The 12,854-nt window shown below is 43.9% G+C and overlaps 1 protein-coding gene across 1 annotated transcript in view; it reads right to left on the bottom strand.

The window, feature by feature from the left end:
- Positions 1 to 12,854, bottom strand: part of USH2A (usherin) — a 779,248-nt gene that overhangs the window by 76,187 nt on the left and 690,207 nt on the right. The window contains exons 62-63 of the mRNA XM_060022310.1: positions 8,598 to 10,114; positions 4,926 to 5,247 (exon numbers count right to left, since the gene is read on the bottom strand). Of these exons, the coding sequence (XP_059878293.1) occupies positions 4,926 to 5,247; positions 8,598 to 10,114 (1,839 nt within the window). The remainder of the gene's footprint in view (positions 1 to 4,925; positions 5,248 to 8,597; positions 10,115 to 12,854) is intronic.

The following is a 12,854-nucleotide window of genomic DNA, read 5'->3' as shown; positions in this document are numbered from 1 at the left end:
GACCCACCCCATAAGCAGAACTACAGGCGGATGGGGCCTTGGCATCCAGAATGTTGTTAAAGTTCCCCAGGTGATTCTAATGTGCAGTCAGGGCTGAGAACACTGATTTAGGAAAGCCGCACCAGAAAATCAGGCTTAAGTAGCATAGTGACATGGCTGTATCCTCCGGGACAGTATTTCTCAAAAAAGTAGGTTGTGGACCACCGAAGCTGCTGGTTAAAAATGCAGATTTCTGGGAATTGCCATCCCACCCCTCTGCATCTGCATTTTGAATGCGCTCTTTGGGCAATCCGTTTGTACTATAAACACCGAGAGCTACTAACGCCTTAGGGCTTTCAATTTTGAGGTATCACTGAAAACTTAGAAGGTGCTTGTAAAATCGCACAGCTTCTGCCCACCAAACATGCCAGTTCCCATACTGATGTGTGAGTCATTGTGAGGTGACATCTGCTGGTCCTTGCCTCCAAGATCTTCTGTAGCAAATGATTCTCCCCTCTCTCAGTGAGAATCTCTTTCTCCAGGTATTTCTTGACCCTCCCGTTCAGCAGAATTTATCCGTGCTGTATTCTTTTCCCCAGAGCTCTATCATTGGTCATCAGATTGATGAATTAATTTAGACTAGGTGGAACCGAGCAGAATCCTGCAGGGCCTCCTCACCCTCCAACTACAAAACCGAGCAGTTAATGGTGAGGGCAAGAGAGTCATAGACTTGGTGTCTGATGCACATTCCTGAGTTGTTCTATAGATACTGTAACTGCCACCAGAGGAAAAAAGCTAACTGCATGATGACCAGAGTGTAGCCATGACATAACTGCTCCATCTTGAGTAGTACTGAATCTATGGCTAGCACAATTCCAAGAACTGGCCTCAAGACAATGGGATTAACGTTATTGCTCATAATAATCTATATCTTTGCGTGCATCAAAATAATTGTAGCTTGCTCTGCCCGTATATGTAAGCAGACAACTAAAATTGTCAGCAAAGAGATGCTACAACTAAATTTGTCAGCAAAGAGACCCATGTTGACATCTTCCACTCTGAGAATACGGTGCCTAAATGTATGGACACCAAGGGGGGAAGGGGGGGCGATGATTTGGGAGATTGGGCTTGACATATATACACTATTGATACTATGTATAAAATAGATGACTAATGAGAACCTACTGTATAGCACAAGGAACTCTACTCAATGCTCTGTGGTGAACTAAATGGGAAGGAAATCTGAAAAAGAGGGGATATATGTATACATATAGCTGGTTCACTTTATTATACAGCAGAAGCTAACACAACATTGTAAAGCAACTATATTCCAATAAAAATTAATTAAGGAAAAAAAAAGAATATGGTGCCTATGTCAGCATGAAAAAGTTACGGAAGATAGACCTCTGCCCCTAATCCCATAGAAATGGAATGATGTCTGACAAGTGGGGGTTGTAAGCTGCTCTTTGCAGGAAACCGCCCTCAGCAAGGAGCCCCTTTTCTTGTCACTTTAGCAAAGCTATATTGTAACTAACTTTTATACCAGGCGGCCCCGTGCTCTACTCATCTCCCGTCCAAGCACACCTTTCAAATCTTTTAATCACACAACACCTGGCCTAACTTGTTTTCCATAGATCAAAGAAGTAGAAATGAAGAATAAGTAACTAACAGATGACCAGATCTCTTCCCTACCTTCCCCTTCAGTAATCTCCCAAACAAACTGTGTGACCAAGATGAGATCTAGAGGAAGATCACACGCCTGCATGCAGTGGGGGATGGCGAAGACTCTGACCCCTTATGTCAATGATTAACTGAGATTACTTCTCTGTTTCCCTTGAAAAGCTTTCATGGCCAAGCGGAATCTTTGGAGGTGGTTTTTGGGGACACTAAGTCCACCATCCCCAGATGGCCAGCATTCTGAGGAAAGGCACCTTTCCGTTTTATTTACATTTGTATGTAATTGATTTTGTTAGCCTCGAGCAGCAGGACACCCTCCCCCATTCGATAACATAGGGAATGCTTGGGAGCTATCTTCAATGATTTAACTCAAAACCAGAAATGAATACAATGACGTAGGGCCAGGTAGTGGGGTGTGGGGAGGGACATTGGACACCCTCCAGGCACACCAGGTGGACGGCCACCTACCCGACCATGGGTCCTCACCATCCTTCTGATGAATAGGTTTCCATCTCTGGGCAGTTTCTCGGTTCTTTGTTTTCATCCCCTACGAATATATGGATTGTCTCAAAAACACAATCCTCTGTAGGAGGGTCAAATCACAGATATGGTGGGCGAACCAATGACTCTAGGACAATAAAGGTGTTTTCTGAAAAGCAGCCTGTGGATAAAGTAACCCTCAGACAGGTTTGAGAGCAATTCAAATTCATCTCAAAGACAAAATGTTCTTTTGTTAAAGGGAAATCAATTCTTATAGTACATTACTTCCTAAATGACTTCGGGAAGATAACTCAGGATCTATAAAGACTTAGCATTTGCACAGGCTAAATAAATCCAATAGTTTAGTTCATTTATTTCAGCATTTAATCTATATTTTTCAAAATATTTCCTGTAAAATCTTGGTTTTGGGGCTGATAGACTAGATTTTTTTTTTTTCTGCTCTCTATCCTTCTTATGTTGTAACAACATGGGATTAGCTAGTAAATGCAAATTTGAGGTCAGTCTGCTGTGAAAACCAAATTAAGTAATTTCATTTGGGTGATGTGAGTATGGAGGAGGAGCCTGACACAGGGCTGATAGTAACAGTTACAAAAGAGACAGCATAGGGGCTTCCCTGGTGGCGCAGTGGTTGAGAGCCCGCCTGCCAATGCCGGGGACACGGGTTCGTGCCCCGGTCCGGGAAGATCCCACATGCCGCAGAGCGGCTGGGCCCGTGAGCCATGGCCGCTGAGCCTGTGCGTCCGGAGCCTGTGCTCCGCAACGGGAGAGGCCACAGCAGTGAGAGGCCCGCGTACTGCAAAAAAAAAAAAAGAGCATAGCCTGAGGTCCTTAACTTGTCTCCCCTCTGAAATGTGGGTCCCTTGGTAACTGGTTGTCCTTAGCTTCTGGTGAGTGTATGGCTGTTAGCATCACTGTTGCCATATTGGGTTCGTACCTTTCCTCCTGGCCTTCCATTGCCCCTACCCAGGACTGAACTGTGCAGTCTGTGCAGTGAATCAGTTCTCTGCCTCAAGGGCTTTGTAGTTAGTAGATATTCTTTCATAATCACTAGGACCAGGCGGCCTCTATGATCTGTTAGTCCCCAAACAACGATGAAGACCTTCGCTGACATGTTCCCAGGGCCCACAAAACTAGTTACCGATTCATAAATCTTGACTTAGGAATGCACGTCCTGTTTCCAAGCACGTACCCCCTACCCTAGGTTAACTATAAAACTGTCCCATTGGTCCCTTGACGGTGCAGAGTGCAGCTGCCAGTGTTTCAGGATTATTGTCTGCTCAATCCCACCCTGTGCGTAAGTGTAATAAACTGATCCATCGATTATACGGAGCTGCTTGTCTCAATTTTTGGTCTCAAGATACCTTCTCAGTCTGGTGGGCACTTTTCATTCTCTCCATCCTCCAACAGTAAGAAAACTGACAGAGCTAAGATACATGCTTGGAGTTTACCATTCCTTAGAAAACTCAGGGAAGACTTTACAGATGATATGGCCAATTGTTTAACCCAATGACACAGTATGATGCCAAAGAAGCTACAATCACTGGTTTGCTTTCAGTATCTACAGGTCACTTAGTTTTGTCTAGTTAGAGGTCAAATATTTCATGCTGATTCCATTCAGCTCTCTTACAACGGTGCACTTTTATTCATAAAGGGGACTAGACAATTGAGAATAGAAAGGTCTTTGATAACTTGATACTTTTCTGTAAAGATAATGATAAAGAACAAAAGGGTGGCCACATAGGTTCTGGCTGTTTCTAACAGTATTCTTTCTCCAACTGTGACATCAATAGATATTTTGTTCCTTCATGACATAAGCCACAATCCTTACCCTAAACCCTTGGGACCTGAAGTGCTTTTAAATAATTTTTAATTTTTTCAGATTTGGGAAAGTTAATAAAATGCATATACTGTATATTTTGTAATATCTGCAGAATGCCCTTGTAATAGAATACAATACTTCTGTAGCAAAATATATAACTATTCATATTAAATGAGATAAATAAATGCTGTAAATAGTGTGGTTTGTTTAAACTGGGTTTTGCTGCTGAATGAGTTGTACCAAACCTAGATAAAAACTTGTTTTGGGGAATTCCCTGGCAGTCCAGTGGTTAGGATGCGGCGCTTTCACTGCCGTGGGCTTGGGTTCGATCCATGGACGGGGAACTAAGATCCCGCAAGCCACGCAGCTTGGCCAAAAACAAAAAGAGAGATAGAAAACCCAACAACTTCTTTTAAAGAGATTTTTAGATTTGGAATTGCAAACAAGGGATTATGGGTTTATATCTATGTATTTCTCCACACCATTCAAGAATCAATTTATATTTTCAATTCTTACTAACTTCATTGGGAAATTTGTCCTGTACATTACTGGCCTAAAACACATTCCTTTCACGTCTAAACTGTTACCTCTAATCACTGCCCTCACTGATTTGCTCGCCATATTCCTGGTGACTTCGTGATCTTATTATTTCTGGTTATGGTAAGCTGTTCAAGGTTCCGTTTCCTCTTCTAGAAAATTGCACTTGGTCTTGTGCTTGGCACGTGGTGCTTGCATCATTCAAGAACTAAGAAAACGAAGAAGGCAAATGAATATGGCCTTTCCTCCCTCATTTACTGCTTAAATTTTTTTTAAAGAATATTATTAAACGACATAAGTCCCACGTTTCTTTAAGTGGCTTTTTAGATTGCAAGCAATTTTTTTCCAGACGGGCGCTGATGTGTACCCACACCCATCCCAGTGCGAGTTGTTGGTAACACACATTCCTTACCTGGTATTCATACTCTGTGAAAGGCAGTAGTTCCATGTCCATAAAAGAGCTTGAGCTTCCATTATAGGTTAGCACTGGGTTTGATTTTCCAGGCTCAGCTGCTATTTGTCTTCTGTACAATTCATAATATAAAACCTGTCCATTTGGCTGCAGTGGTCCTGTCCACAGAAGGGAAACCATGGGCTGGAATCCCCCTGGAGCCGTCTGGACCTCTAGATGTGGAGGCGGTTGCATCCGAGGTGCAACCTCAGGGGTCTGTATGGATGTCCAGTCACCTGATGCACATCCCAGCCTGGTGCAGGCTTGAATTCGAACTTCATACCTTCAGGACACAAGGCAGAAATAACCCATTATTGGCAAAATCGATTTTCGTGGGAAGAATCTTTAAAAGGCCAAGTGTTTTCTGAAAAAAAGACAGACACGTTTATATCTATTCTTACCTACAACGAACCCTTTTCAAGGACAACAAAGTCATGTTTCCATGGAAATTTTAGAACATTTTCAAACCTCCTGGCTTTCCAAACTAAAGGAAGATGCTCACCTGTCTGGAAAGGGTGGGCACGATTCTTCCCTAAACAGGAATGTATAGAAGAATACATTTTCAAGATACTCTCCAGCAGGAAAATTCTGGTACGCTGTAGAGTTCCTTAACACAGCGAGGGAGAATACAGATCTTGGGAGTTTGAACGAGTTTTCAGCAGCCCTGAGCTCCTCTCTCTGCAGCTGGAGCTAAATGATTCCCCAGGAACGTTTCCAGGTCAGGAAGGAACGTCATGGAATCAAGGTCTCTGTGCTAATAAACCCCCTCACCTGATACCTGACATCTTAAAACAGGCTCCCTTACACCACATGGGGAACTTCCGGGGCCAAAGTTAACCCAGCTACACACCAGATTATCAATCATGGAGACACCTTATCACCATCCAGTTAAACTCAACCAATCAATTATGTTTTGCTTCATAGCGGGTCTCCTGCCACTGCGAAAGGTCTATTTACATAACAGGGACTTTTCCCTTCCAACAAAAGGGGCTTTTGTTAGTCTTAAGTGCCTATGGCTGCAAATAAGTGCTTCCCCCTCTTTTCCATGCCCCTAATTTTTATGATATTATGACACCCCTAATTTCCCCTCAAGCCCCAGCCACCTCCCTTTCTCCCTTTATTTCTTTTGCTTCCAGGCTTTTCCGTCTTCTACTTTCTGCTTTCGCTCTTCCAGATAATCACCGCCTTGTGCTCACTTCCTCGCTTTCTTTCTGTTCCCCTTGCCCTCTTCTTAATTACACTTCTCTCTCCCTTTGGGGAGTCTCCCAGTTCCCTTTTCTGCTTCCCCTTCCCTCCCTCTCCTCTCACGCCCATTTTCACCGTGATGGGCTGCCAGTTAATTGGTGAACAGATCTACAGCTGTGAATGGCAGATCTGCCTTCTAAGCGATTCTGAGAACTCAGTTTTGATTTTCCACGTCTGGATTATTTGTTTTCTGGATTATCTCTGGTGGTTTTAAAATTCTGGGTCAGATTCCTCCTGCTTCTTAGGGTATTCTCAGGATCCTTCTTCCTACTGACCATCTCGGGGGTACCTCAAGGAGGACACACTAATTTGCAGTACTCAGTAAACATTAAGCTGCTGGAAAAACCCCAAATGACGTGAATCCCAACTTCATATAGAAGTCATATTCTGGTTTTATTTTTATTTATTTATTTTTCTTGCGGTATGCGGGCCTCTCACTGCTGTGGCCTCTCCCGTTGCGGAGCACAGGCTCCGGACGCGCAGGCCCAGCGGCCATGGCTCACGGGCCCAACCGCTCCGCGGCATGTGGGATTTTCCCGGACCGGGGCACGAACCTGCGTCCCCTGCATCGGCAGGCGGACTCTCAACCACTGCGCCACCAGGGAAGCCCTGGTTTTATTTTTGTGTGTGATTTGATGTTTTTTATTGTTTATACTCTATATAAAGTTATTATAAAATATTGGCTATATTCCCTGTGCTGTACATTACGTCCACATACCTTATTTATTTTATACCCAGTAGTTTGTATGTCTTAACCCCCCTCACCTATCTTGCCCTTCCCTCCTCGTCTCCTCACTGGTAACACTAGTTTATTCTCTGTATCTGTCGGTTTCCCTTTTGTTACATCCATTCATTAGTTTTATTTTTCAAATTCCACATATAAGTGAATACATACAGTATTTGTCTTTCTCTGTCTGACTTATTTCACTAAGCATTATGCCCTCCAGGTCTACTCATATTGTTGCAAATGACAAAATTTTCATTCTTATTTATGGCTGAGTAATATTCCGTTGATATTCTAAGTCGTTAATGTCACTTACATCTTCGATGAGAGTGGACGGTGAAGGGGCATCTCTCATTGCCTTAAATCCCATGGCTAAGTTTCTCACAAAAATCAGACTTTCTTTTTTCAGCCTGGGAAAAATGCCCCTCTCACATCCAGAGACTTTTTTTTTCCCTAGAAATCTTTTTGAATAAGAGTTTCGGAGGGGAGCAATCTGATACGATCTTTAAAGCGTGCAAGTACCAGTCAGGTAAAGAGGAAGCCGGGATGAAATGTACAGCTCTGCAGCTAACATGGGCCTTTTTTATGCCCTGCATCAGAGTAAGAGAAAAGCCAACTCACAGAGCATGTGGATTAGCTATGGAAGATACTTGCAGAAGTTTTAATCACTGTTTAATATTTAATGCAACCCTAAATAATTGTCATTAGGATATGCATAAGACTGCGAATGTTTCATTTCAACAGCACTATATATCAGAGATAATTATAGGAGAGATCTAATCTACACATCAGTACATTACAATAATAGATGAATTTTATCAATGGTGGTTGGTAATCAACACCCAGCCTTTAATTCTTTTAAAGTGGTTCTGTTCATTTTACTAAATTTTAAGAATACAATGTCCTTTGTTACTCTTCTCTCTGGGGATGTATGTTAGTTAAAATGTGATGGGGAAAAAAGCCAAGCAATTCTTTAAAGTATGGGAAGAGGGCTGGTGGTCAGATTCCTTTGTGTGGAAAGCAACACACACCCTTGCTCATCAGAGAGCTCAGAGGGGACCACTAAGAAAACAGGAGCTGGCAGAGTGGCACCGTCCCAAGAAACCACGAGATCAGAGCTGACTGAAGGGCTGGGGAAATAGGCAGAGGAGCCTCACTATTCCTGGAAGACATGCTGGATTCAATAAGGAGGGCTGGCCCCAGAGCAAATTTCGGATCAGTCCAACTCTGGCTGGCAATAGCTCTCAATGACGGCCCCTTTTTTCATTCTTTAAAATAATACTCCTTTGCCTCACAGTCTAGTTCAGAGAACCGCACTGGGGTTCTCAGAACTGACCGGGGGCTGGCATGTTTCCAGGAGGGACCAGACTCAGGGAAGTGGCCCTACCTCTCCACTCCTTGGTTCCAGACATCGCGATGAAGTGCAAACATTTCTAAAAAAACTGACTCTCAAAATGTCACCTGCAAGAATTTTGCTCTCCAGAAGTAATCAAGCAGGTTTGGGCTGGATAAGGAAGTAGTTAGTCTACTTGGATGGTTAAACGGATGGGGCTTGGGCACGTCACACATCTTGCTGTTAGAGTCTCCACTGGGACTGACCGAGGGCTCACGCCATAGAAAGGGGCAGTGGCTTGTTCTCAGGAAACCCAGGGTCAGTTACCTACCTGTGAAATGGCTTCAGCTGGTTTACTATGAATGACCGTGTACCAAAAGAATTATGAGTTGTGTTTACGTGTACGATTTTTGTTTCTCTTTCAAACAGCTCACGGATGAAGAGGGTGTAGTTGACGATATGACCGTTTGTCCTTACTGGAGGGTCCCAGCTCACTAAGATGTCCTGAGGGCCCTTGGCCAGCAATTTTGGAGGCTCCATCCCTGAAGGCGCTGAGGGGCTGGTTCGATCTTTGACAAGTGGACTCAAAACACCCCCTTGGCTGTTGTTGGCCATCACTGTGTAGCCATACTCCACACCTGGGGCGAGAGTAAAATCATGATAGCGAGTTTCCAGGCCGGTATAGACAATGGTTCCGTCCCTCCTAAGTTCATAGCTTCTGATCTGGCCATTTGGGGTTCCTGGCGGTTTCCAGGTGATTTCTATGGATTCTGAGCCCGTGACTTGTAGTTTTGGAGGGTCCATGTTTTGGGGCGGGGCCTCCATCGTCCAGGCAGACTCTGCCACACTAGCTGTGCAACCTCCACTGGTGCAGGCCACTAGGGAGAGATTATACTGTGTGGAAGGCTGCAGGTGGGAAACCAACAGGGACAGGTTCTGCCCAGCAAGGTACTCCTTACCATCCAATCTGAGTAAATACTGAGTGATCTCTCCATTTTGAATTGATGGCGGTGACCAAGATGCATTTATTTGAGTGGCACTGATGGTCCAAAGAGCTGGAGGGCGGACCCCTGCAGGGGCAGCCTCAAGGGTTGTGATGCTGGTAGGCGTGCTAGTGGAACAGCCCTCACTGGTGCAGGCTGTGACTACATACCTGTACGTGGAAAAAGGAAGCAGCGCTTCATCAGTATAATTGAAAGTCTCGGCATCGAAGCTGAAAGGATAGAGCACCCCGTTCCTTTGAAGCCTATAGGACTGGATAATGCCATTAGGCTGTGCTGGTGGGATCCAGGAAATCATCAGTTTGGGGGGATTCACAGATACCTGGGCTATCTCAGGTGGAGAGAGGCCTTCTGGAAGTGCCTGCCTGGTCCTTACCACACTCCAAGAGCTGCAGGTACGGCCTGCTGAATTCCAAGTGTGGATTTTATATTCACACTGCATCCATGGCCGCAGACCTGTGTCATTATACACAAATGTATTCCTTTCAGTATCATATTCTGTGAAAACAATTTTCTCATCGTCCTGGATTGTCTGATTCCCCCCAGCTTTTCCCTCGAAGCATCTGCGAATCACTTCATAGCGAATTATCTTTCCGTTTGGGTTAACGGGCTCTGACCAGCTCAGCTCAACGCTGGTGGACCCCACAGACTGGATGGTGGGAGCCAGCTGAGACTGGGGTGCGGCTTCTTCTGTCCACAGAGGCTGGGGTGCCGAGTGTGCACAGCCCGCCCTGGTGCAGGCCTCCAGCGTCAGCGTGTAGAGCGTGAAGGGGTCCAGGCGTCGGAAGAGAAATTGACGATTCAGGCCGGCGTACTCCAAGACACCATCACTGAAGACATTGTACGTCTGCAGGAAGATGGGGAACAAAGCATATGATTTCTTGGTGTCACTACTTCGTCCCTTTTAACCCCTTCTGCCCCCTGTTCCTCACCTTGATGATCCTAACCCAGAAGAAGCATTCTGATATGAATTTTGGGAATGTGATCTTTGCCTTTTCTCTTTTTAAGGTTGGATATCATGTCAGCATATATCTAAAAGCTAAGAGTCACTGAAATTAATTCGTTGACTTAAAGAGCGCTCACGGGGTTTCCTCCCATTTTTATCTTTTAGAAGTGGGGAATAGTATTCAAATTCCCTATTTTATAAAAATTAAGAGCTTCTAATTTCACCCTGAGTAGGCTAAATTGGGCCTATCCACATTGTCTATTGCCACAGCATTTACTGGGAAATGGAATTATAATGCTTAATCATTTGTACCAGGGTGCCAGGGCGGAAAATGTGTGAGTGTCTGGTGTGGGCACACATGCGTGTACATAGGTACATATACATGTTATACACATATACAAAAACATAGGTACAAACTGATGACCAGAAAATGGAAAACCCACCCTGTTTCCTCTTACCAGTTATAGAAGAATAGATGGTTTCTTTGGAGCAAAGTATTGTTTTGTTCCAGGGAAAACCATCTGAATGCTCATGATACAAACGTAGAGCAAGTTTCCAAACCATATTATTCATTGTTCTTTGGGGAAGACGAGAGGTAACTTAACTTGAATGTAGATGTTTTTGAATGATGGTTCCCCATCTTTTCATGCTTCAGTGTACCTGAGAGACAGGAGACCTTCCTGTACATGGTCGTGACCCTGTGATTATGTCTCTTAAGATGAGATGGACAAATACCAGAGTCCCTTGAGAGGCAAATCTTCCCACAGGTTGTTCCTGGATTGTTGATATACTTTAATGTTATTTAAGATTAAATAGCCTAGATCTGGAAATCTATTTATGTTGGACTATTGTATTTTGGTGTGATTTTCTTGTTGGGGGTCTCAGGGCAAGATCATACCCCTGAGGGAAGGGGAATAGAGTATTTTCTGAAGACAGCTTAGATTCCACAATCAATTTGAAAGTCTCTCTGACTCTCTGTCCCCTCCCCCATATTCACCTGGCAAATCTCTAACTAGTGTTAAATTCAGCTCTCCCTCTGGACCTTAGCTTCTAACTGGGTTTGGAGAAAAACTCTCAAATATATTGACTGGTCTCACTTTAAATTTCTTACCATAACTTTTAAATAGATGATTACCAACTATAAAACCATATGTTTGCTCTCTCATTTTTCAAAGTAAGAAATATCTTCTCCTTTCCCCACTAACAGCCAATACCCCCTTCTCTCCCTCACAGGTGGTTGTTGACATAACCACATATTTGACTGAGGAAAGTAGAGGCAGTCAGACAGGAATGTTCTCATGTTATAGATTATCACTGCCATAGGCATGTGAATCTAGACGTACCCTATTTGCCTCTGTTCCTTTTCCTATGGATGAAGTACCTCTGCCCCCACTGAAGTCCACCTGAGCTCTGGATCCTGTCCTCTCCTCCTTCCTACAGATTTCCCTCTTGCAATTATCTCTTGCTTCACTGATTTATCTCCCTCTACTGGGTTATTTCCATTAACATTTAAATGCACTCTAGGATCTTTCACTGATTTTTGAATAAAACTTCTTGACACCATAGTCCCCTGGCTCCTGCCCCATTTCTCTGTTTTTTTCTTTCCATCTATACTTCTTTGAAGAGTTGCTATCCTATTCCCTCAAACCATCCCGACCAGGTTTCCCATTTCAACATTTGATTTTCTTGTGAAGATCACAGTGACCTCCTGGTTTCCAAATACAGGGTCATATCTCTGCCCTCATGTTACTGGATCTCTCAACACCATTGGCACATTTTCTGTTCCCTTCTGGGACATCCCTCTCATCTACTTTTCCTTCTACCTCATGTGTCTTGACAGCTCCTCTCCATACTCTTGACCTCTAAATTTTTGTATTCCCCAGGGCTTGATCCCAGGCTCTCTTCATCTCGAGTTAGATTCTCTCCATAGGTGATGTCCTCCAGGCCCATGGGTTTGAATACTACTCATCTGCTAATGAATTCCAAATACATATATCTTCATGAAGAACTCTCTCGAGTGTTCTAGACTTGTACTTCCAACTACCTACTTATCCCCTCAAACCTGTACATCTTCCAGCCTTCCCTTCCCAGTCAATGACTCAAGGCCAAAGTCCAGATGTCATTCTGAAGTACTACTTTTCCTTCATGTATCACATTCAGTCCATTAACAGACCTTGTCATCTCTACCTCTGGATACATCCCCAATCCACTCACATTTCTTGACCTTCTCAACTCCTACTCTAATTCAAGCCACAGTCAATTCTACCCTGACTTCTTTCACAGATTCCAAACTCCACTGGTCTCCTTATAGCCCATTTCCTACATAGGAGCCAGAGTGATTTGGAAAAACATAAATTTGATTGTGCTATCCCTTTGCCTAAACCCTTCCGTAGTTTTTCATCACACTCAGAATAAATCCCAAGCTCTGATCACAGCCCACAAGGTTGAGCACACAGTCCACCTTTCACCAATCCCTTGAATCTCATCTAGTATCATCTTCCCTCCCCAACCCTCCCAAACTTCAACCACACTGGCTTTCTTCCCTTGATGTGAAGAAACCAAGTTCATCCCTGGCTTCAGGCCTTGCATTTGCTGTTCACTTTGTCTGAACATTTTGCTCTCGTATCTTCACATGACTGAC

Source organism: Delphinus delphis, chromosome 1 (assembly GCF_949987515.2).
Source record: "Delphinus delphis chromosome 1, mDelDel1.2, whole genome shotgun sequence".
NCBI lineage: Eukaryota > Metazoa > Chordata > Mammalia > Artiodactyla > Delphinidae > Delphinus > Delphinus delphis.
This window is presented reverse-complemented; position numbering and strand designations above follow the sequence as displayed.